Here is a 26,451-nt window from a genome sequence, read left to right as displayed (position 1 = left end):
ATTTTCGTAGTGGACTCAGGGTGCAGCCTTGGTTGGGCTTTGGTCCTGTTCAAGGTGGATCCTGGAGGCCTTTCAATAAATACCTATTTTATTCTCTAGCTCTGTCCAGTCTCTGTTTCAGGTCAGCCTTCTAGGCAACACCTGGTACAATTATGAGATTCTTTTGCTTCACAATTTACCTTAATTCTGCAGACAAGAATGAAAATTTGTCTTACCCAAAATGTCAACTGACAATTAAAAATAGCAAAGCTTTAAAGGAATCATCCTTGATAAAAACATTTGCATCATAACAAGAAGTAATTATTCCAAACAGATTCTCCCAATGACAAGTTTTTCTGGCAAACATGAGGATTTTCCCATGTGTGATGCCATGTGTGAAGGGCTAAAGGAACTGCACATCATTTGAAACTCTCGGCTCGCACACCAGGTACACCACCTCTGTTAGACAACGGGGACCTCCTGCTGCCAGCTGTACTCACTGAACTGGCTGCCACTGATTTCAGCAAAATAAATCAATAAACAAACCAAGGTGAGCAAGTCAAACTTTGACCCCATTCACACATTCAGATTTTCAGACTAATAAGGCACTCTGCTTCCAAATGTAAGAATATGAAGGAGTGCTGGAGAGGAGAGATTCCAAGCATTAAATTGATCAGCAGAAGTGCAATTACCAAAAACAAAGCAGAGAGGATTTAAATTTTCACATGCTACATATTTCAGGAACAAATCATCTTTTATATTAAGAACATTTTACTGTATTTTTGGCAGTAGAACGAGTGTTCTACTGAGAAACCACTCCCACTACAAAAATCAGCTGCTCAGCAAGGACATGTCACAAGTCCCTTGACATGGAGGGAGGCAGGGGGAGGGGAGATCTATTTAGAAATTAATTTTGTAAGTCATTAAAGGATGAGCCATTCTAAAAGATTCAGTTAAGAACACACTTACGCAACTACTTTAAAAACCCCATAACAGCTTCTATAATTTCAGGTTCGTGGTACAAGCACATTTTAATTTTGACATTATCTGTTCAGTTTACTGCACACATTTTATTGTTGCCATTTAAAGGATTCTAATAGGATAACACCATCTTTATTGAACTGTTGATACAAGATGATTCTTTTAGCATCAAATCAGACGAAGACATTACAAAAAGTACATAGCTATTAATAGATTGCAATAAACTATTAAAAGAACATCTTCCTTACAATGTTGGTCTTTTGTTTACAATTAAGAGACAAAAAAATGAGGGGGTTCTGTCATAATATTTTACTAAATTAGCATTTAAAATACTTGAGGCACTTTTCAGAAATTAGTGAAAGCTATGAACAATTAGCACACTCAGTTAAATCTGAATATCTACAATATTAACTGTTACATATGACAGTACTGTTTGCTTTCAAAATTCAGTTTTCTAGAAGGTTAAAAAGTTTGTAAAAGTCAGCTCCAAGCTTTCTGGCTTTCTATAGCAGCAAATATGCTGCTCTCATAATTTTCATGTTACATGAAAATTATTGTTTATGTACGAATTAAACTTCACAACATTAACTGTAAGGTAGGAAGCGCCAGTAGCCTTTATACAGAATAGACAGATTGTGACTTGCTGAAAGGAAGAGGAAGGAAGCACAAAGCACACAACTCCATGGGCTCTGTCATTCTATTTCACAATGCAGATCTCCGATACTACTCCAGAAGACTGTATTATTCTGATAGTTCTACCACTGAATACAATGTGTGTTCCCAAGCACAAGATTAAACACTGAGCAGGTGATTTTTAAAAAGATCTGTTGTACTTCAGTTGTTCTTGATCACTCAGTATAAAACGTTTTGTGGCTTTGCAGAAAAATCACATCATATTTCTGTCCCTGGACTTGCCAAAACACACTAAAATAACAGAAGTGAAATTCTGTTCTATGCATATCCACAGCCATGGGAGAGAAATTCTTGCCCCTGATTTCAAAATCTTCCAGAGAACAGGAAAGCTCTGCAGTTTCCCCATCTCACCCTACACTGAGCTTCTCTGCTAGTCTTTGTGAAAAAATAAAAATATATGAAAGTATTGTGCTGTGACTGAGAAACTAAATACATTCATGGTCCCAAGCCAAGGGCAGGGGGCAGATTTTATTCGAAATATTAAGCTCATTGATTAAAAATATAAGACAATCAGACAAGCTGTTGGGGTGGATGGTAAAAACTGTTTCCAGTAGGAAGAATTTTCTTGTTCCTTTTGGCAAATAGACCATCAAAAAAGGACATTCACCCACAAATATCACAGTTGTTCAGTATCATATCCCAAAATGGGTTCCAGCCACTTCTCCACCTCTGACACAGACAAATTTTTTCTCAATGCATAATCTTCAACCTGCAAAGGGACCACAAAATGTGATGAAGATTTTGAAACACCAGCTTTAAATGTTTACAAAATTTTTGAGACATCTGCTCATAAGATGATGACATAGTTAGTTACCTGATCTTTACATATCTTGCCAACAGCAAAATATTTGGAATTGGGACTGGAAAAGTAGAGACCAGAAACTGCAGAAGCAGGTATCATTGCTAGTGATTCCGTTAGACCAATTCCTGGAAAAGAGAATGAGGATTTTCTTACTCTTTGAATTAAGAATAAGCACAAATTCAGAACTTTTTTTTAATGGAAAACAAATGGAATTAATCCTTTTCTAAGAATTACCATCTCAAGGTTCCTGTGGACCAGGACATACTCTGCTAAATTGGCTTTTTTTCTGTTTCTGTCTGGACTGTCTTCTTACAACTATAAGGATGCCAGAAATTTTTTCTGTGCAGCAGAACCCTGTTTGCATGCAATCTGCTAATTAGGGACACAACTCCTCCACCAAAAGCACTGGCAGTGTTTTGCAAATTCTTCCTTGAATGAGGCAAAATAAAAATGGGAATGAAAAGGGGAAGACAGCAATTCCCAGAAGCCCTTCAGTTCAGTATTTTATGCAGTTCTGCAACATCCAATTTGTTTTTCAGTTGGAATTTTGATTTCACATAAAAAGCAGTTTAAGAACCTTAGTAAAGCAGTTACCTGTTGTTTCCTCAATGTTTGCAAGTTTCCACATGGTGAGTTTTTCTGTATGGTCAGGCTGACTGGGATATCCAGGGGCAGGACGAATTCCTTCATATTTAATTTTGCGTAGGCCAGACAGATCCAGCTGCTCACTACTACTGTAAGCCCAGAATTCCCTTCGAACTCTTTCATGAAGCTCCTCAGCAAATGCCTTGGAATAGAATGAAAAGGGTTTTTTTAGTTTTTACTTTGTCCAGACTGATGCAATGATCAAGATGAACAACTATAGATGCTTTCTCCCATTCCCATTTTCATTTATAAGACAGCTCTTAAAGTAGGTGAGACATTTGAAAGAATTAAAATTCACATGAAACACTTATTTTGCCAATTCAAGTATTTTAGTTACTTCACTTATTAGTAGAGAGTGGTTTTTTGATTCTCCCGCTTTGAAGAGGTAAAGACGTGGACAAGTCACCCAAAAAGACAAAATTCATTAACCTACGGTAGCGACATTTTCTTATAGCACTGAGGTCATTAAGTCTTGACTATCTGCCCAGATCTAGCTCTGGAAGGCCACATCATTCTTGCCTCCATGCTAGGATCAGATACAAGCATGTGCTGCTCCTCCTTTTAGCAGAGGACCTTTCCTTCAGCTCAAGGTAGGCAACAGCTTTTCTGAACTGCTCCTGCAGCTTACATGATTTTACCAGCACCAGTTGCCCTTCAGGAAGAACTCCCATTTCAGTAAATATCTTCAGATAATAGTAATAACAACAACAACACTAATCATGATTTCTGAAACCCTGCTATAGCTTGAAATCCCCAGCTAGAGCTAACCCCTACTTTCACTGTAACAAAGTGGCTCCAGGTTTGCTGAAAGTTGCAAAGAAACACATGATAAAACCTCATACCTCTGCCAAGCGATCACCAAGAGCCTTCACCATTATGATGTTGTATTCATCATCCTGTTTCCTAAATTCATTGCATAAATCATCTACACCAAAGCAGGCCACAGCAAACAGGCCTAAGTAGTCACAAATGCCAGAATCCAGTGGCGCTATGAAGTCAGAGAGGCAGTAATATGGATCTGTGCAGGCAGAATCCTTTTCAGCCTAAAGTAATGAAACCAATGCAATAAATTAGAACACTTTAAAACACATCATTAGTGTACTATTAAGTTAAAGACCAGTATTTTTAAGACTAAAGGGCTTAGGGCACTTCTGACATACACCTAACTAGTCTTTGTGCCATGGTAATTTTCCTATGGTTAAATTAGAAGAAAACCACCTCTCTTACTCTGAGGGTGTTTGGACCACTGAAAAACAAAACACCAAAGAAGAGAGATGCAGCACTGAACACACATTTTGCTTCTATTTACAGCTACTAAGATTTAACAGCTTATTTTAACAGCAAAAAAATTATTACAAAGTAAGGAATACTCTTGTGCCAACAACTGGGTAAGAGGAGGAATATTTAATCTCTACCCCTAACAGATTCCACATTTGTTAACAAAACTGATTGCTGACGTGCAAACTGAAGAATTCTTCAGCAATTCCCACTGTAGAATGGTTATGAGTTTATAATTACTCCTAGTTTCTTATGCTACAAACTGTGCTCAGTAATCCAGACAAAACAGCGACCAAGATGCAGACTTTTTACTAATCACACACAAACACAAACAAAATGTACGAGATACATATCACAAAATGTACACATCTACTGGGAAGTTGAATCCTAAGCAAAGTTCAAGTGGGTTTATGCAAAGGGAAGTGGCCCTTTGAAAAGGACCTGGAGGTGCTGGTCAATATTCAGCTGAACGCAAACCAGCAGGGTACCCAGGTGGCCAAGAAGGCCAATGGCACCCCAGCCTGCATCAGAAACTGTGCGGCCAGCAGGACCAGGGAAGTGATTCTTCCCCTGTAACCGCCACCGGTGAGGCTGCATTTGAATACTGTGTTCAGTTTTGTGATCCCCAGCCGAGGAAGAACACTGAGGTGCTGGAGCAGGTCCAGAGAAGAACAGTGAAGCTGGTAACAGTTCTGGAGCACTGATCCAGTGAGAAGTGGCTGAGGAAGCTGGGGAAAATGAGGCTCAGGGGAGCCCTTACTGCTCTCCACAGCTACCTGAACAGAGGCTGTAGCCAGGTGGGGGTCTCTTCTCCCAGGCAACAACTGACAGAACAAGACAACACAGTCTTAAGATGTGCTAAGGGACGTTTAGGTTGGACATTTGTAGGAATTTCCTCAGAGAAAGTGTGATTAGATTCTGGAATACACTGCCCAAGGAGGTGGTGGAGTCACTGTCCCCAGAGGTATTTGAGGAAGAACTAGACACGGCACTCAGTGCCACGGTCTAGTTGACATGGGGTTGTTCAATTTCAGAGGTCTTTTCCAACCTAATTGATTCTGTGAAATAGGAAATTATACTGCTCATTGGATCCTTTTTCAAAATGGAAGAAAGGGAACAGAAAGAGGCGCCTGAGCACCCACAAAGAAGCTTTGAATCATATCAGTATGATTTCATTGTGGAAGCATAGTTGCTATATATGAGGTGGCACAGTTCTTGTAAATCTACCCAACTTACAGAGAGAGGAAAGTTATGGCTATCACTTAGCTGATGATTCATTTATTTAATCCTATGACAATATTTTAACACCCATTCCCTACTGCATCTTATAAGCAAATAAAACACTCTCACCCCCGGAAAAACAAAGAAAAATTGTCTATTAACCTACAAGGTTACAGAAAGTACCATAAAACTAAAGAAATATCCTTTTTCCCCCACAGGTGAAATTTATGTTAATTTTAAGGGACATTTTGCAATTATTAGAGCTACGGAAAAATATTACATGCATCTCTAACTTTTAGATTTATATCACATCCTTAATTAGTGTCAATGTCATGGAGAGAACTCTGTGTACTGAAAGGAACATTTTATATAAGAAACAGAAGACAATTATTCTCTTCTACTTTGCTCTGCTGAAAACTCTCCTGAGTTACTATGTACACCAGGCTGGAAGAGATCCAGCTAAAATACATGGAGTCCAGAAGAACAGCATGCACAGAGTTTCATGACCTTAACCTTTGAGAAAGGCTTGAATAATTGGGATATACAAGGCAAAAAAAGCTAAGGAAAATAACAATATTCCCGTAATAAAAAGCATTACAAGAACAACATCAAATCATGTCTTTTCCTCGCGAAAACCCTGGGAAAAAAAAAACAGGATAAGAAGTAGTAGTAAAGCTGATTTACATGCGATATCAAAATGTTTAACTAAGCCATAAGTCTCTGAAACATCCATGCCTGTGTGCTTGTTGAGAGCATTTTATATAAACATCTGCCATGGACTGTCAAGATGCACTAGATCCATCTCAGGGAACTGCAACAGGAAAACTTAAGAGCCAGGTATTTCTTAGTACAGTTCTGCAATGTTGGCACACAACCGTGCTCACGAAGTATTGTACTCCAGAAATGTAGGTAGTTATTTTTCTGCCCACATTTGATGACTCTGAATATGTGAACTATGACAAAGCCAAATGGGAAGATGCGGAAAAAGGAGAGGCAGAGTATCTTGCAAGTTCAATCTACCAAATTAAATGCAAATCTAAGTAAGTGTGATTCTTGCCATCAAAATTAGCTGCCAACTAATTCTAAATGGCCCCTTCAAATAGTGAATTTTACAAAAAAATTTAAGGCTATCAGAAACATTTATCTCCATTGAGTTTTATTTTCCAAGTTTTTAAATCCTAACTGGGTTTAAGCATCAACACATTCAAGCAGAATTTTTCATCTACAGTAGAATTCAGGGATATTAGAGAACTAAGGTTCATTAAGCTCTTATTTAGCAACACAAGATTCATGTGATGAATTTATGCAGTGCACTGCTTTAGCACATCTTAAAATTGAAACAGAAAATGCACATCATATCTGAAGATGTCAAACCTACAAAGCATTTTGTACAATTATTACAATGCAAAATACTACAAATACTACAATACAAATACCTGGCTCACCACTAACAGGATCTTGTAATTACTGAAAGAAATGACAAGACAATGGCTGAAGAGAGATTACAACAACCATTTTCTACAGATTTTAATAGGGCACTTCTATTACATTCCTGAAATTCAGGGGAAAAAAAGTCACTTAACAGATGTGCTGTCACTGTACCTGTTGCCTCAATCCATAAAATTTTGCTATTGGTTCTGAAGATCCCACTGCCTCTTCTACAGCATACAAGAGGATATCATCTTGAACACTTTGAGCTGGCCAGAACCCAACCACACCTCTGGCCTGCAATTTCTTTTCATTAATTAATGTTTTCAGTAGATGTTGAGCATCGTTATAAACTCTCTTTGCTTCTTCACCTATTAAAAACAAAAGAAAAAAAGAAATTGCCTTAGAAGAGGCATGTTTTCAATAACTGACTAAATAGGTTTAAGAATTGTTTGAAGATTGATTGATTTTCCACATAATAGTCCAATGATTGCAATGATCTGTCAGCTACAGCAAATAGGAGGATTGCAGTGTGATCATAGGGCTGTAACAACATGTATCTTAGGGGAAAAAAACCCAAACAAAGCACAAAATGTTTCAGCCAGCACCTAGTAGGGGCAGAGAACACAGAATAAAATGAGCAAGAGACCCGGTGTGTGCACCTACATTACCACAGTGCAGCAGGCTTAGAACATTGCTTTCAGTGTCACCCTTGCAATTTAATCACCTATTTCAAAGCCTGCGGAATAGCTTCAAAAGGAGCTCGCCATCTTCACCCACAGCAGGAACACAGATACATTAAGTGCTGTGCTGCCATTTTCTGTTATTAAAATACCTTCCTGTGCTTTGGCAGGTGAATGCTAAATAGGATGACTGAGTGTTTTTCTACACTTATTTTTCAGCCCCAGATGGCAACAGTTGGTTCACTAAGCATTGCTTTGAACAAATTATTTCAGTGACATTCTTTGCATGTATTTGTACTATTCCTATGTATTGCAAAACATTTGCGATCTTACTGCAGCACATTGGGCCTGTTAGGATTAGTTATTTGAAGTAGATGCAATTTCAATACCCACCTACAGTTTTATCATTAAAGATCTTAGGGAAACTCCGGTTGGGGTACTTTCCCCTAAGTTGCCAGACGTCAAAGAAGGGCTTCCAGTCAATGTACTCAACCAGCCTCCTTAGGTCATAATCTTCAAAGACTTTTGTGCCAATGAATTTTGGTTTAACTGTAGGAATCAGAAGTACAATCCGACATGATGAAAATAATTTTAAATTGCTTTCATATTTGCAGTATAACTGATGTCCAGCAGCCTCCACCCCTGCAAATGACCTCTTCCTCCAAACTGTCCTAAAATTCTCATAGTTGTATTTTCCCAAGTCATACCATACTCCACAGCTACAACGTAACAAAAAAAAGCATAAAAGGCATACAAAATTGAAATAGAAAAATTAAGGCCTTTTGATCTTCCAAGTAAATCAATAGTTTTTAGCTGTTGGACTTTGGAACTTATTCAGTTGGTCAGAATATTGGCCAAGACACAAGACCAGAAAAACCTACACAGCTTATCAATTTCTAACATACTTCATGGGCATGTACCTTTCATATTTACCAATTCCTTTCTATACACAGACACGTACTATGACACTGCAGAGTATTTCTGTAAATTTTTGTGTCATTTCTAAGTACTTTTGCAGCCACCAGACATGTTTAGACGTACACACACAAGTGAAAAAGCAACACGGTTCTATCTGTGTAAAGCTTCACATTTGTTTTGTCTGTTCAATACTTTGTAACACATTAAGATAAGTTATTGAAAATTAGCATCTTGTTGAGTCTTGTAAATGAAACAACAGCAAGCAGTGTTAATGTCACTGCAGGATGTATCTTGAATGCTGTTTATACTCCTAGTGTAATCTTAAAAAAACAAAACAGTACAAAAACTGATGGGGGAAGGGTAGGAAAAATGTAAGGAGGAATTTGATAAAAACGCCATTTTACAGCATGTGTTCCCTATATATGGTACAGTAAGGTGTGCAATGCAATGAGCCAGGCAGACTTTTTCAGACTTTTCAAAACCCATCATTAGTGTTTTCTTTGATTATATGTTGTGATGGGTAACTCACTGTTTTGGGAATTTTTTTCAGTTATCTTTATTAAATATTAATTTATTTTTTAAATGAGCTGTAAAAATGCAGAAACAATGTTCAAATTAATGCAAAAAATCTCTGCTGAGACAGATACTTTAGAGAAAATTTACTTAAGCTGTTACACTGCTATATTCTGAAGTTTAAAGCATCATTTAGTTAAAAATATATCTAAAATAAACACACAAAATAAAACAAAGGCACAGCAACCACAAACAACAACATATAGCTGACCTGGTATATGGCCTGATAACCAATTATTATGGAAACCTTTTCTTCTAGCTTGCTGTAGAGATAAGTATCTTCTTTCCTATGTAAACATAAAGGTTGATTTCAGAACACCATCTTTCAAACACATAAACTGTAACTGTGGACTTTATAGTAGTTGTACTCAAAGTACTCTTCAGGATAAATCTAACAGCAGATAAATTCGGAGAATTTCAACAACTCCCAGTTTCCAAGTGTAAAGTAAGATTACATCACAAGCAGATCATGATTTTTGCCTATATAATTCTAATGAAACTGGCCCACAAGATTTCTGGTTCCTCTCAACTACACCAGAAGTTCCTTTATTACTTCAAAATACACTAAAATACAGGCAGAGAGATATTATCCTACTACCCAGACCACTTGCCTAAACAAGACCAAGACATTAGGAAAGCACAGTGGCTTAAAATTCTCAATAGAGTGTGGCTCAGTACCAGCAAAAGCTGCCAGTACTATTTCACTACGCCAGCTGAAGCCCCACATATCCTGCTACAGCTCCAGGAAAGCACTGGTCTCCTGTAGGGTGATTAAGATGACATGACTGCCAGCTCCATTGAGGTCCTAGACACCACTGATAAGCCACTGAGGACAATCAAGAATTTGCCAAGCAAAATCATGCAGACGGCCTTATCGGCTTGAAAATTTGATTTCATAAGCACTTCTGGAAGTTTTCAATGCATCTTACTGCAAGTTTTAAATCAAAACAAATATACCTGAAGGCCTTCATAAGGAGCTAAACAGCGAGAGTAACAGCAAGTTATTCATAACAGCTGAACAGCAAGTGCCAACCACTTCAAACAAGAAAATATTCAGTTACATTTGTACCTTGAGAGACTCATAGTGTTCTTGTCTAATTTCTTCATATTCCTCTAATATTTCTTCAAAGAAATCATCCTTTATACTGTTGTCCAAGAGCTGGGAGCACTGAAAAGAACAGGAAGAAGAAAGAGCTAAGTACATCATCTAACACACCGTGGTAAGGACAGAGTATGAATTTCAGACTAGGCAACCTGTCTTTCAAGACTCTCTTGGCAACACTAAACTAAGCCTTACCAATAATCTGCAACCTACATTCAAACTAGCCATGTTTAGTCTACAATTATTAGTGACATCTCTGCCCTACTACACAGGTAACATTAGCAGAGTCAAGTCTAACTCTGGAAAGACCTGAGAAGAAAATACCCCAAAACTTCAGAGACTGAATAGTTACAGAAGCAACACACAGCTTGGCCTATTCTTTACCACCACGTATTTGCCAGCTAAAACCACCCATTTCTCTGAAAGAGAATCCATCCCAAAAACTCCAGCCACACATTTCTCAGTACAAATGTTGCTATCTAACTAACCAGAAATATATCCAAATTAGCCCCAATAGCAGTTCACATATAACTCCATCAGTCTCCACTACAAAACTACAGTCAAGGACTCAGTCAATGTCACCCTCACAAGACAATGGACATTTAAATAAAAGTGCCCAGTGACAATAACTGTCACAAGCCAGTTGAGAACCACGTGGCAGCACAAAACGGCTGAAGCAAGTGTAATTTACAAACTTGTCTCTGATGCGCCCCTTTTAATTTTCTGCCACCACATTAAGCCTTAGAGGAAAAGATGAAAGGGATAACAGAAAAACTGGGCATGTATCTCTGCACAGATAAGAAACTATAATTTAGAACTTACAACCACAACACTCTTGGATGCATCCAGGACATGAACTACAGGTGCACTATATCGTGGGGCAATTTTAACAGCTGTGTGTGTTCTTCAATGAAAAAGAAAAAGAGTGAGCACTTCACAACTAAAGCAAAAAACCAACAAAACCAAAAAAACCCAAGCAACCCACCAACAAAAAAGCAGACAAAATCCCCAGTGAAATAAATCCTGACTTAATGCATAGACCAGAACTTCAAAAGAAGAAATTCATTCATCCATCTGCTATCCATGAATCATTAAACACAGATTTTAACAACAGGCATATAAACAATTTTCTTCCAAGAGTATCAGAACACTTCATAAATAATGTGCCAACTCACATTCCCTCAGTCTTATCAGCTGAATAAAAACCAGCAACTCATTAGTTTTGAGTCTCAGAAATCAGTAAGAATATTCCAAACTAAGCCTACCAAGAAATAACAAAATTTCTTTAATCCTTTTTGCTCATCTTACATTTTTTCCTCCCACATGCTAATTTTTGGGTCTGTGGATTAGCCTAATTCAGTGATGATGATTCTATTTCTCAAAATCAGAGGCACAAGTAATCTATAAGCTGAAGAATGAATTCTGCCAGTGGTCAATAAATATTACAAACTTGCACCCTGAAGATGCAGTGAACTTTGCACTTTAACTATAGGTGCAGTGAGGACAGACCCTTCCCTTCACAGTTTGTCAAATTAGGAGACTACTTGCTGAAGCTACAGAATATGGACTCTAATAGGTCTGCTACAACAGGTGCTGCTCTGATAAAGAAAGCAACACTGGTAACAGTTTCTAGTGATGCAAGAATGAGCTCTGCTCAGAATCCTACCAAAACTCTGCAAGAAAGTGTAGGAACAAAGATCTTATAGGCCTTATAATTTGCTTTCTTGTATGCTAAGATCAACCAACGTTTCTAAAATTAAACTTAAATCAGAGCCCAGGAAGCAATCTTCCCTAACAAAGTAAGATCCCCTTTTTCTTCAGGTTCTGTCAAATATTTAAAGCACGTGAACACACAGGTTTACTTATGACTGTGAAACACAGCTGCATGAACAACTACTCAGCGTCCCCTGAATTTGCTTCTAGGAGATGCATTTTTGATCTTGGCAGCTCTATTTTTTATGAAAAGGTATCTCTTCTGCTTTGATAGGAACAGACAAAGGGAGCAAAAGAAGACATGGTCCTAAAATGGCACTGTATCAACCACTAAATGCTAACTTTTTTTCTTTTTGGAAGTAAATTTTATGGCAATGTGAATGTCACCATTATTTCTCAGCACCTGAATTTACCAAAGTACCATAGTAAGAATGCAAAAATCATCATTACTGTAAACTATGATGAAACTCTATTGTGAGGATTCTGGAGACTAAATCCAGCCTCTCTCTCTTTCAAACTAACCTCACTATACACTCTTCCAAGAACTCATGATCTGCCTACTCCAAATAACAATTCCTATTTATAAGTGAAAAAAAATGCAGATGGTTCTTCATTAGCAACCTTTGACATATACACAACCTTTAAGAATGCACGTGGGAGGTTAAATTTAAGACTAGGAAAGTAACGTTAAATATACATTAAAAATCCAAGCTTCCATAATGAGTACCTTTACTGGACATTTATTTTATAAACACTGCACTGTCTCTGGGAGTATGTACAAGTATGTATTTATATATATTTCACATGAATAAAATCAATTTTTGTACTCAAAAGCATATGTATATTCTTTAGTAATTTCCACATTCAAAGATAAAACTAATGCTGCTTCCCTGTTAGCTACATTCCTCTCGGTGAATAAGTTCCGCAGAACTGTTTGATGCTGTTTATTTGACATCAATTACTAGGCCACAATGCCCCGGGTGAAAACACTGAGAAGATGTGAAAAGGTTCTTCTAAAACCTCCTAAAATAAAGGCTTCCCTCGACTCCCCACGTTTTTGTTTCTTTTTTTAATAAGAAAAAACCCTCCATGTCTGTTCTCAATATCAAAGCAATAGGAAGAGACTCTAATGGAAAAGGAGAAAAGTGATACAGTGAACATTGCATTATACACCCAGGAACAATAAAGGCAGGTAGTGAGCCTACTCCCCACTGTCTGTCAAATTATAAGATGATTTACTAAAGCCAAAAATACAGAATACAGTATGTGTTGCTCTGACAAAGAAAGCAACACTGCTCACAACTTTTAGTTACACAAAAAATGACCTCTGTAGTCTTCTGAGCTGTCACCTCAAGTATATTGTACACAGCCCAGCCAGCAAAGCGTGACCCCCGGCTGTTATACATGCCCAGAACACATCTGAGGTAATGCTAATACTAGGTGTCACTGAGCTGTCAACATGGTCTTCAGGAAATCACAGCAGCTGCATTATTTCATTTGAACAGATCTGAGAGAACAAGATTTTAACAGCTCAGTCTATCAAAATCAACACAATAAGTACTTCAAGGCAAGCAGAGGAGCTTTATCCCCCACCAGCCTGCTTGAGCAGCACTGGAAGCTCAGCACAGTCTTCACCACATTGAACAGTGCTCCAGGAAAATATAGTAACTTCCTTAAAGATAATAGCTCCCTGATGTCAACATGGCCATTTCTAGTCCCAAAATCCTGCATTTTTAGAATGTTTGGTGAATCAAAATAGATCATTCAACCCCTCAGAAGAACAGAACTATATTTATTGGCATATGTGCAAGAACTTTTAGAGAAAACACAGTATTTCCACGTATAATACACACTTGCAAGAATTAAACATTTAGGATGTCCATTATTTGTTATGTACTAACTACATTTTACCTCAATAATCTAGGACTTCTGAAACAAGAAATAAGTCAATTTTAGGGTGAATACATATCAGAACGTGTGTTGCAGAAAACAGAGAGAAAGGGGGAAAGAAACGACTATAAATTTTCTTTTTCACTAGTTAACACTGTTTGCTTGTAAGTTGCCCATCTTCCCAACTGAGATATCTTACTTAGAAGTAGTTGCTCCTCCAATGAGCAAAGGAATCTTTATTGCCAATCTCTCCATTTCCTTGGCGACAAAAATCATCTCATCCAAAGATGGGGTGATGAGACCAGACAGGCCAATTATATCTATTGCAAATTTACAAACACACATGCACAAAACTTTTAGCCAATCCATTCCAGAAAGACACAGAAATTAGTACAGAAAAGATTATTTCATACATCAGATAGCTTCATGCATCAGATAGAAAATTATGAGATAAAAAGCAGGGTAGTCACTAGTCTAGAAGGGAGGTTTGACCCAATTAGAAAGTGAAAGCTCTCCAAGAATGACAGCAATTCCAAATCCCCAGTTTAAGATATTTCTCAGTCTTCACAGTTGTTGAACACCCACTGCTCTAGTTTCAGCAATAAATAAACAGCACTTTTGATTAGCAAGCTCCAAGTCTCAGAAGTTCTGCACTGAGGAGGGAAATAAGACAAAGTAATTGCAAGTTCTGCCCCTAGAAACAGTAAGTGCTTTCAAACTTCTCCACCTATGTTTCACACAATTCATCTTCTCCTAGATGCAGCAGACTGTTCCAAAGCAACTGCAAAAAAAAGTGGTTTCAGAAATTTCATTATTTATTAGAACAATTCATTCCTGATTTCACACTCACTGATCTGGCAGGCAGAATGCCAAGTTCTTTTACTGATTCAAGACCCAACAAGAAGTTACTTGGACCTTTTCAAGGCTCCATTTATCCATCTGCAGAACAAATACATCTGTACAACATCTCTCTTGGAGTTGCCCTTTTGATATAGGGTTTCAGTTCCTCAGGCTAAGTTTTACAGGAGTGCCAAAGGCTAAATAATTAATATGGTTAAAGCAGAAGTTCTAATTTCTCTGAAGATAATCTGATCAAATCACAGACAGTATAGGAAAGCAATAAGCAGCAATAAAAAATGTGATTTAAAAATCAAACAGTTCAGAAGAACTAATGAAGTCTATCTATACCTGCTTTGTTCTCAACAGCAGCTCTTAATATCTTATCACATGGAGTCATGACTCCTAAATCAATAACTCTGTGGAAAGAAAGGAGATGACACAAGATCCTTTAAATAACAAAACAAAGTTCTGCTACAGGGCAAATACATTCTGCTTGCTGTAAATAACTGACTTAAAAATTGAAGTTAAGATTGAGATTTTTGTTTGTTTCTCTTAAGACCACTGTTTGGAATTTTTATATAGGACATACCTCTGGGTCTGGTAAAATTTTAAGTAAGAGTGGCATAATAGTTAAGAAAATTCAAGTGTAAGAAGGGCTTTTTTTTTAAGTAATTTTTCGTGGTTGTACTAAGTCTGGCTGAGAGGAGTTAATTTTCTTCACAGCAGCCAGTACAGTGCTGTGTTTCAGATCTGTGGCCAAAACAATGCTGCAAATTATAGTTCAACTATTAATGAGCAATGCTTTCACAAAATCAAGGCTTTTTCTGTTTCTTACTCTAGACCCCCAAGAAACAGATTGTGAACAGACATAACTAGGCAGATGACCCAAACTAACCAAAGAAATATTCCATGGCACATGAAGTCAAGCTCAGCAATAAAAAGGGAGAGTGAGTGGCTTAGCAGGGATTAGCCATATTTTGGCTCAAGAACTGGCTAGGCACCAGTCTGCCCATAGGAGGTGCCTTTGCATCAGTTGTTTTTTCTTTCTTTCCCTCTTCTTCCACTTCTCCTTCACTTATCAAACACTTTTCTCTACCATCCATCCATCCATCCATCCATCCTTCTTTTCCTCTTTTCCCATCTCACTAAGGTTGGCTGGGTGGAAGTGAGTAAATGGCTGTGTGGTGCTGAGCCACCTACCAGGCTGCCCACAGCAGTAGCATTTCTGAAGGTATATGGATAATACAAAAAAGTTTTGTATTATCTACAATCCTGTCTTACATCAGGAATATAAGATGATCCACATCAAGTTTGTTTGCCTTATTAAAACATACATTTTATGAAACAGAACAGAGATCTTTTCTTTTTAATATTTTATTCCTATTAACCCTAGCAATTGCTGAGGTTTTTATTTTTTCAAGTAAACCACCCCAGCCTGCTGATTTCATTCAGCCTCACTCATACTCATGGTGACAGAGAACACTATGGCTTCCTTTCAGTAGGTCTAAATAAAGCTCAAGAAAGCCTGAATTCAACTAACAGAAGTTCAAGAGGAAATTAAATGGAATATATTGCATATATACAGCACTGCTACTGACTTCAACACTCTGTGTTTTAAAATAAAGGGACAATTTTGGCTATTTTTAGAGCAAATGACATCCCAAAGTCAAAACTAAAGGAATGAATAGTAAGACAGAGTTCCAAAACCAATTCAGCTTTGCACAGTGTCTGACAGATCTTGAAAAGAACACTGATGGAAACATGACCATTCATTCCAACACTGTTGCCAACCCTTCTGCACATACACAGGCCACAAAAGACCTGACTTTTCTTGAAGTTCTAACTTTTGAAGTTCAGAAACAAAATGAGAATCTCATCTCTTATTTACGAAAGCATACCTCAGCAAGTTTTAAAAATTTCATAGTTAACAAACAATGTGAAAAATACACTGTAAGATTCATTGCACTCTTACAAGACTATTTTTTCCCAACACAACCCACTTACAGTATTGCCTACTGCAAATGTCATATCTGATTTCTTCAGATATTATAAAAACATCACAGTTATTATATTTAACTGATACAAAACAAATACAAAAATTTATATTCTCATCCATATTCCAATTGATGTTCAACTGCAGCATCACCCCAGAAGTCAACTTGTTAGGAAAAACAGTATTCAAGGAGGACACAATACTCCCTCTTGCCTCCCTGTTTAGGAATAGCTGCTATGATCTGTGTTCCCAATCACAACCTGAGGAACAGGACAATTCCCAAGAAATGCCCAGCTCTGTTATCACCACAGCTGCAGTGACAGAGAGGTACTAATTACTGACCCTTCTCCAGTTGTGTTCCCAGTTACTAATGTTTCTTTACCTGAAGTTGTTGCAGCCCAGAACAACCCCCACAATGTTCTTGCCGATATCATGTACATCTCCCTTCACAGTTGCCAGTACTATTGTACCCTGGTAAGGATCCTGGAAGTTGAAGAAGTAGCAAGAGTTAAATTACTCAGAAGCCTTGGTATGTTTGAACACATCCTTCAACGATACAATCCTAATCCATGACCCAGAGTTCTATTACAGTACAAGGAACTGCAAAGCACAGTACAGAGAATACAGTAAGTATTAAAAACCATCTTAAAAGATCCAAGTAATAGAAACTTGCACATGAATTATTCTTACAAAATGCATGGATGCTATTCAAAAATCTGTGTTTTAAAAAACAAAACAACAGATAAAACCAATGCACATCTGGATAGCATTTTTTACAGTGCAGTAACTGAACTTCTAAGGTACTTCTGCTCCAAATGTACACCTGGCCAATAAAGAGATTAAATATTTAGAACAAAAGGGTATAAATACTTATAATTGCATGTCTGTTTGTGCATCAAGATCAACTTTTTGATGCAATGCTGAGAACAGGAAACTTAGAAGGGAGATTAGAGGAATTAGCAAAAGCAGAAGAGGCTTATTTTTATGCAACAAAAATAACAAGGGCGTTTTCAGTACAGTGATCAGGGTACCTCAGACTACCCAAGCTGAGCAAACAGGCTGAAGAGGGATCAACCTGAAGAAAGGAAGCTGTACTGTCACAAGCAGGTCCTAGGCTAGATGGCATTCAGCGTGACAAAGGGTGCTGCCAGCAGCACAACAGTGGAACTTCCCACAGCAGTTCTCCACCAGGACACAGGACTTGGCAATACCTTTTCAGTTGTATAATCACTGCTGTCATTTGGAACAGCTCCAGGCTATAACAGTAGTATGTCTCAGTTGCTGCAGCATCAGATGCCAGTGAGCAACTACATAAACTGCACAGAATTTAAATAAAGTGGAAACCTGAGCATATTCTATGTGAAACTACGAAATATTTTTCCAGACAGTTTCTCATCTCCTTCACACATGGCAGAACTGGATGACTGAATCCTTCTATGAAGCATGTTATATAGAGTAGCTCTCTATTTCATGAACCTACATTGCTTTTTCAGTTGCAATATTATGGGTTAAAAAATCTTGATATATTACCAAGAGTAATATTAGTATTTCCTGTGGTTCTAACACATTTGCTGAATAAAATCCCTGGATCCTCACCAACGGTGCTGTTTGCTAAAATTTAATATCTCCCAGTGCTTCTGTTTTACAGAAGGCAAGAGAACAAAGGAAGCAAAATGGAGGTCTGTAAGTCAGCCATCTCAGTACACCAACAGAAGATTATGCAGTTGAAAATATACTGCTAGAATGCAAGAGAAAAATGGGGAAAGAAATTAAACAAGGACTGGGAGAAGAACAAAACAGGCTGCCCCATATAAGGTATCATACCCAATCATTACTGCTGATTTAATTAGTGATCGATTTAAACAAAAAAAAAAAAAAAAATGGATTTGCACATAAGAAGAAAAATCTTTGCTGGGTAGCAAGCAACATGGGCAATGGCACATACCACTTTAAATAAACCCTATTTAAGGCACACTTATTTCAATTGTCTTAAGCAAGGAGGTCCTCAGGTTCTGGGCATACATCCAAAGGCCTTTTTTTTTTTCATCTTTGACAGAGATCCACAGCCACAGCTATTTATCTTCAACTGTAACTATCAACGCTTTGCATTTCCTGGCAATCTGTGACTAAACTGTCCTGGAGGGTACAGTGGCCTGGGTAACATCAGACAGATCAGTTTCCAGAGTCTGCAAATCATTTTCCTTCAAGTCAACGTCCTTTGGGAATAGATGCAGCTCTTTTATCTCTTTCATTGATTCTCTATACAGTGGCATGTCTTTTTAAGAGGAAGGAACTACATGCCTTGCCCAGCAGAAAGCAGAGAAAGCAGGATGACAGAAGCCCTGCCTTTTCCCTTCTGCTCTCCTCAGCCACACAGAACATCTCACTCATTCTCTTAGAGAGTGTTTGCTGTCTTTTTTAGAACCTCTCAAATTCCACTTCACTTTTTAGCCAGAGAATTAAGCACCAGAGGGTTCCCAGAACATCCACTGCCCATGGAATCAATGGGGTAGTGATTTTGAACAACTTCAAACAGCACCAAACAAAACAGAGGGTGCCAAATACCAGCACTGTCATCTGAATTAAAAGAGAAGAACATGAGCTGGAGAGAGATGAGGAAGTGAAAGGTGTTTTGTGACAGCCAGAGAACAGATTCACTTGAGATACAGAAGACACCTTCACATCCAGAAGGAGCATGGGAGAAGAGACAAGAGATTCTCCTCCTTTCATTAAGATAAGCCAGGTTCAATTATCAGGCCATTTTTCTTTCCAAGTTATTTGCTGTATTTGGTACATTTATGCTGGACAATCACACAACAGATGCACAGCAAATACGTAGCAAGAAGATTTCAAGGAAAGAATTAGGAACCATTAAACATTTTAAAGGAGAATTAGAGAGTTCACCAAGGGCAGAAGTAATAGAAGCAAGTAGCAAAATCTGCCATAAAGTTAGAATAAATAACACCAGAATGAAATGCCAGTAAAAATACCAGAAATTAGTAACATTGGCATGCATAAAGGGCCTGCAAAGGCTTATTGGCATCATCCAGAAAATTTTGTGAGCTTAGGCACACACCAAGCAGAGTTCCACAAAATCGGCACTTTATGAATTTCAAACCTACTTCAAATTATGCCGAGATTGTCAGTTTCCATACGACTGCATCAACTCTCCAGCATAATAAATGTAAATAGCAACAAATAATTCCTGTATTTGTCATAGCATTCTATGAAAGAACTACAGCACAAAGGACTGTATCTTGCCTCTTCTTCTGTGCTGCCTTGCTTGGCTCTCCTTTCCTCTCTTTCTTTTTCCATATAGGGAATAAGGTGGCCAACTGCTTTCTTCATAACTCGAGCAGACTTTATCACCTGCACAGATAAAGGAGGGGGCAGAATAAACAGTACAGACAAGGTATAGGAATAACCTCAGTTTTCTTTTAGCTTTCTCATTCAGGCAATAAATGAAACTTCATTTGCAGCCCCAGGTGCCAGTTTTCAGATTATTCTGTGGCAGCAGGCTGCTGGCCTTACTGGGCTAAGGCTTTACACACAACACTTTCTTCCACAGCGCAGCCTCCCGCACCACTCACAAGAGAAGCGAAAGCTACAGACGGGCTCAGACTTGGAAGGTGCTAAACACAGCAAATTTTATTTGGGCTTTTTTTTCTCTTTTGCACTTTCTCATGGGCTAGGACTTAAAACTGCATTTCAAATAAAGCAGAAACACTCAGGAAGAACAGAAACAAACATAATCATACACAAAGAAAGTCAAGTTCCAAAGCAGAATAAGAAAATGGCTGCTTCTCAGCTGTACCTGAATTTTTACAATTCCTGTGCTGTATCTGAAAAAACAGCTAGTATAGAATGTTTTGGCTACATTTTACAATGCCAGTTTTTGTAAAGTAGGAAAATATATGACATTTTCTCATTACCTGAGGCAGAAACATCTTTCCAGCACCAAAGAGATCACCAACAATTTTCATACCATTCATCAAAGGCCCTTCAATTACATTTAGAGGTCTAGGATATTTATCCTGATTTAATCTTGCTTCTTCTGTATCTGCAGTGACATACTTCTCAATGCCCTGAGAAAAAAAAAAAAAAAAAAAAGAGACACTTTTATCTTGCTAGAAATACAACTTTTATTTAGTTGCCTTCTCCCCAGAAAAACACCACAATGGAAGTACAAATAGATACTGTACATACTGATAGTCTTTAAAAATACCTCAAATGTCTATTAAATATAGGCTTTCTTAGGAATCAAAACACCACAGCTCTCAGGCAGATAAAGTTATTCACAACATGTTCCCAGTGTTAACAGATTTGTTCATTTTTCTTAACTATGTAATCAGAAAAACCCAACACTCAAAGGCTGCTCACACGGTGCAAGTGCCACTCAGTGCAGTACTACTAAAGGATCAAAAAAAGCCCTAGGAAGCAAAACGAGCATGTTCCAAAGTAAAAGCAGTATGTTTCTACCAACACCAGTGGAATAAAATATTAAGGGTCAAAGGCTTCAACTTCTGAAGCTTAAAGACACACCTCTACAGTTTTCTCTGTTACTGAAGTTTAATAGATCAGTTGCATTTATTATTCATTGTTAATTAACAGCTTGTGAAAAAATGGTAGCTGAAGAACTTTTAAAACCAAATATGTTTCTTAAGGTCTGAGCTCAGATCATGTCTCTGAATGCTGATGGGTAGGACAGTTCTCTGCACAGATTCACCTTTATGAGAGCATATTCCAGCCTTTCCTCCACAGAGCCTTTACGCCACTCATCAGTCTGCACAACTTTTTTTCCTCCTTGAGCATGATTCTGAAAAGAAAAGACATCCATAGGAGTTTGCAAGCATAAGAGGTACAAGTATGGACTTCACTTTCAGGAAAATGAGAGTATTTCCAAGTACTGACTCATAAAATAATTTTAGACTATTCAAAAGGTTTATATACGTGCAAATCATGTTGCAAACACCTGTGATGTAATACAGGCACCCAAGGAGTCTAAATCCCAATAGGTACACACCTCAATGAAAATGTAAACAAAATAATTTAAAAAAAAAAAAAAAAAAAAAAAAAAAAAAAGAGCAGTTTGACAATTTTTATGCTTGTAAAAATGATGACATGACTAATCCTAAGGGATTTACTTCTGGGAACATATTTTTGATTCCTGGCCCACACATTACATTTAATTTTAAAATTCTAATTAATTTGGCACTATTTCAGTTTCTGCTGGAATAGGTTATATTATTCGGCATCACAGACATGTTTTCAATCAGTCAGCCTACAAAACGACTGTTTGTCACACACACAGACTGCCCCAAACTACCACATATCCTCTTTGTCTCACACTCATATTCCCCTCGGCTATGATCAGAGGCCAAAAGGGCTCCATAGTGCAAGAAAGTTCACAAGCACCCACCCCAGGAAGGCTTGTGGAAGAGCACCTTCTCCATTCATTCAGCCAACACACTTCAGCCAAGTAATTTCTTTTCCTTACTCATTTATTAGACATAATCTGACATCTCTCAGGCCTTATGAACTTCCAATACCTTAGAGTGCTCATCAGCAAGTTTTTAAAGATAAAGCCATGGAAACAAGACCTCACTCATGGGAACAGAAAACAGAACAAGCTTTCATTCAAGTTTATACAAATATTAGCTAACTTCACAGCTTCTTGTTGCCTAATCTTATTCCCCTCATATGTCTAGATTGAAAAAGGGAATGAAAGAAGAATAAAATGCTGCCCGGAGACAATGTAGAGTTCTATTAATTCTTAGTTATATTAAAAACCTGACTGGACATGTCCCTGGACAACCTGATCTTGGCTGGACCCTGATTTGAGTAGGGGGCTTGTAGTAGACGATCTCCAAAAGTCACTATCCATCTCAGGAATCACCTTATGTGATTCACTGAAATGATACCAAATGCTCTTCAACCTCTGGCTAGAAAATTTAACAAGGGAACCACTCCAGCCTAAAAATGACCCATGACACCGTAAGGTGGACATGTGGGAACAACAGTGTTTGAGAATATCTGCAGTTATGTACATCATGGAAAATAGTTTTTAATCAAACTTCAAATGAAGACTGATTCCCTAAATCTGCAAGGATTAAGTTCCCCTTTTTTTGCCACTAGATTATTTTACTCCCACAGTAAAACTACCACCACAAATAAAAGCAGATTTTCCAGCAATGGCTTCCCAAACTTACAGACCTAGGATTCACCATCATCCACTTTCATTTCTGCTTTTAAGTAAGGCTCCATTTAAATTCAGATTCAGCCTTCTGCAGAAACACTGCTCAAGTAATCCCTTTCTAACTCTCCCTTTATTTTTCTTCCTCTTTATGCAATCTTGAATACCTCAATGGTGCAGCTCAGCTTCAACAGACAAGATCACTCCCAGCCGAAGTGACACCAAGAACATCATCTAAAGCAGCCCAAGCACAAGGGATAGTGAGCCTTCATGTACCAGTTTTTAGCATGTTGCCACTGTTACTAAAAAGCATGCACCACCACAGGGCAAAATACAAACCAAGTGAAGCTCTGCACAGTAATACTGCTCTAGGAGCTACAAAACAGGCATGCAAATCTTCTTGTGCACTTGAAGCTGAGAGCCACCTAACCCAGGGGGATTTTTGCTTTATCTTCCATTCAGAACAGAATTTTACCAGTTACCTTACGGATAATGCATAATCTTTGTCTTTTATAACCACCATCACTAAAACATCTCAAAAACACTAAATAGCTGATCCTCAATCTTGACACATTACATGAATTCAAAGTCTATGGCACAGCCACATATCACAAGCAACTATTTCATCTTTTTTTATATACTCCAAGCAAGAGAGGTTTACTCTTTGTCTCCCACAGTGCATTTGTCAATTAAGTTCCAGCACCAAGATCGACTTGCTTACGAGTTGGCCTTTTTTTCTGGTTTCAGTTTGTTTTTGTTGGTTTGTGAGGGTTTTCTTCGGGGGAAAGATGTTTGGGATTTTTGTTTCTTATTTTTTGAGAGGCTGTTTTTCTTCTTTAGAGGATGCCTATGCAGCTTGGTCTCCTGAAGCATATGAAGAACTCTGGCATAGGCTTTTCCATGGCATCAAACTGGAGAGCTTTGATCTATCACAGACTACTCATTTTATCTGTGTTAATAACTTGTAGTATCATTAGTAAATTCTTACACCCACAATTATACTGACACATGCAGTTTATAGGCTGTTTTACCCATCCCCTGCAGGGAGGTGGTGAGGCTCAGGTGCTAAACCAACTACTGTTCAAAGCTTAAAACTGGAAGTTACCTGAGCATAATGTAAAAGTTTCTCGGTCGCATCAGGATCTTTGTTCCAGATTAGATTCTCACACAGCTGCAGCAATTCCTTGTGGATATCATCATACACAGGCAGATTCCCAGCATTCACAATTCCCATGTCCATGCCATACTGGAAAAAAACATACAGAATCCCCCAGACAAGGCTGTCAGACACAGCACCACACATCTGCCAAGTGCAAACAGATGGAAGCCAAAAGCACATCATACCTTAATCGCGTGGTAAAGGAAAACTCCATGCATTGCCTCTCGAATGGCATCCATCCCTCGAAAGGAAAAGGACAGATTGGAAAGACCTCCACTTATCCTGGCTCCTGGCAGCGTTTCCTATAGGAATTGCACACAGATTTTTAGAAAAGTGCTTTCCAAAAAGGAAATCTAAGTAAAGCATTCAGTTCATAAAACGGCTGGCCCCTGAGCTCAGTGCATTGGCTATGCACCCGTTCTCTTTTCCCTGTTCCAGATTCTTCTAGTTACTCAAATTCATAAAAAAAATTCAAATCTGCAGGAAAATTTACAAGTAAAGGAAAGATCCAGCAGCTACTGTGGTTTCCACTGTCACAGATGCTATTCTAAACACATCAGTCCTCCCACTGCAGCATTCCATATTTTCTCCACGTAAACCTACTTTTGGTTCTTCCTGTCCCCACCCCTCTGGAAACAGGAGCAGCCAGTCTGCCTGCTTGCATGTCTCAGGAGCAGGCTGCAGCTGAGCACCTAAACTCAAGGTTGCAGCCCCACTTCCAGTAGCCCTGTGGTGACAAAGCAGCCTGTGGGGTGTTCAGCCCCAGACTGCTACTGACAGAGCATCTCCACATCTGTCCAGGTGTCTTGTAAAACACAACAGTGAAGTTTAAATGGCGCTATGCAGGTGATGTTCTTCACTGCTATACTTCTTTACACGTATTTTGGCTACATAAAAAGTCAAGTTGCTGAACAAATCCCTTCCACAGAAAAAGGAATTTTACCCCAAAAAAAAGCACTTTTCACACACCTTCAAAGAGGTCCTTTTAGCTTGCACATAAATGTGATCATTACCTCATTTAATTAAGGTAGTATATTTACAGTACAGAAAAGGCATTGAAATATATTTGTAGAAGTACCTGAATTTGCTCTGCTGGAAATACAGCAATATTGGGGAATGTTTGGACTTCAGAAGAGTAGTCCTCCTCACCAGGCTAAAATGTGTTAACATTTTTCAGCAGTGTTTTGTTGTTGTTGTGGTTTGAAGTGGGGGAGGGGTGTTTTTCTGCTTTATGAGAGTTTAGGGTTTTAAGTAATCTCAGCAATATACTTCAAGTTAAAATAACCTTACAACTCACTTTTATGGTTTTAGTAGCATTGATAAAATTTATAGCATAAAGGTTATGTTCTTCCATTCCAGTTCCTATGGTCAAAATATTAGGGTCGAATATTATATCATTTGGATTGAAGTGCACTTTTTCCACCAGGAGATGATAAGCTCTGGAACAGATTGCAATCTTGGTTTCTGTTTCTGTTGCCTAGTGAAGAAAAAGAATTCTGACATGAAACTTACAGAATAGACCACACAAAAAATAAACTCTCCAGAAATCATTTACAGCTCCAATGACTCAAGACTGACAATGTGAACATCACAAATATTAGAAAAGGATTATATATAATATTGTATTTAAAATTCACCACTCCTATATCTGGAGTTTTCACTCTGCTTATAAAAAGCAATCTCACTATCCAATGTTTTATCATCCTATGCAAAGCTTAATATGTGGGTTTTGACATAACTAAATTAATTCACAAAGATGTCACTCTCATGAGAAACAGTTTCTGAACTAAAAATATCTTTTATGAAGGAAGAGTTCAGCATGTCTGAAAAGCAAGAGATGCCCTTGAACTAACAGAGCTCCACTTAGATCAGTACATGGATACTTCAAACATTTGAGCAGCATTAGAAATGCTTACAAATCAGGGTAAAAACTACTGCTGAGGTTATACAGAACTTCTCTAAATCAACTGCATCACTGAAACAAAACAACTGTGTCTTGAAAAAGATGAAGAAAGCCTTACACTTCAGAATAAAAACACTTCTCCTTTAAAGTGACACTCACCTGCCCCACTTCATCAAAAGCCATAACCACCACAGCTGCTCCATATAATTTAATTTTCCTCGCTTTCTCCAGAAAGTCTTCCTCACCTTCCTTTAGACTGATGCTGTTTACAATGCATTTCCCTTGGCAACATTTCAAACCTGCTTCAATCACTGAAAAATTTGAGGAGTCTATGCATAATGGCACCTGTAAATAACAGAGAAGTAAGCCAGGAGAACACATAGAAGTTAGGAATTACAGTTCTATGTGCTGTTTGCCCATTTGGACATAAAAATGCACACAACATTAATCAGCATTT

At 38.1% G+C, this 26,451-nt stretch overlaps 1 protein-coding gene across 9 annotated transcripts in view; it reads right to left on the bottom strand.

Annotated features, from left to right (window-relative positions):
* Positions 1-1,076: 1,076 nt before the first annotated feature.
* MTR (5-methyltetrahydrofolate-homocysteine methyltransferase) overlaps positions 1,077-26,451 on the bottom strand; it is a 48,376-nt gene continuing 23,001 nt past the window's right edge. For 6 of the 9 annotated variants that reach the window (XM_066178837.1, XM_066178836.1, XM_066178838.1 and 3 more), the window contains 19 exons: positions 26,154-26,339; positions 25,389-25,568; positions 24,277-24,393; positions 24,038-24,178; positions 21,466-21,555; positions 20,672-20,824; positions 20,001-20,108; positions 17,122-17,222; positions 15,095-15,162; positions 14,106-14,226; positions 11,126-11,207; positions 10,271-10,369; positions 9,413-9,488; positions 8,104-8,259; positions 7,202-7,398; positions 3,943-4,143; positions 3,050-3,242; positions 2,468-2,580; positions 1,077-2,362 (listed from right to left, as the gene is read on the bottom strand). In XM_066178837.1, coding sequence (XP_066034934.1) covers positions 2,270-2,362; positions 2,468-2,580; positions 3,050-3,242; positions 3,943-4,143; positions 7,202-7,398; positions 8,104-8,259; positions 9,413-9,488; positions 10,271-10,369; positions 11,126-11,207; positions 14,106-14,226; positions 15,095-15,162; positions 17,122-17,222; positions 20,001-20,108; positions 20,672-20,824; positions 21,466-21,555; positions 24,038-24,178; positions 24,277-24,393; positions 25,389-25,568; positions 26,154-26,339 — 2,475 coding nt within the window. In that variant the 3' untranslated portion in view covers positions 1,077-2,269. Of the gene's footprint in view, positions 2,363-2,467; positions 2,581-3,049; positions 3,243-3,942; positions 4,144-7,201; positions 7,399-8,103; positions 8,260-9,412; positions 9,489-10,269; positions 10,370-11,125; positions 11,208-14,105; positions 14,227-14,275; positions 14,688-15,094; positions 15,163-17,121; positions 17,223-20,000; positions 20,109-20,671; positions 20,825-21,465; positions 21,556-24,037; positions 24,179-24,276; positions 24,394-25,388; positions 25,569-26,153; positions 26,340-26,451 lie in introns of those variants that run through there. The other 3 variants (XR_010719995.1, XM_066178841.1, XM_066178843.1) reach the window with 3 other exon arrangements.

The sequence above is a fragment of the Chamaea fasciata genome, unplaced genomic scaffold (assembly GCF_029207755.1).
Source record: "Chamaea fasciata isolate MVZ Bird 193981 ecotype frontalis unplaced genomic scaffold, bChaFas1.0.hap1 SCAF_3, whole genome shotgun sequence".
In the NCBI taxonomy this organism is placed as follows: domain Eukaryota; kingdom Metazoa; phylum Chordata; class Aves; order Passeriformes; family Sylviidae; genus Chamaea; species Chamaea fasciata.
Note: the sequence above shows the minus strand (reverse complement) of the source record. Positions and strands in the feature narration are given on the sequence as shown.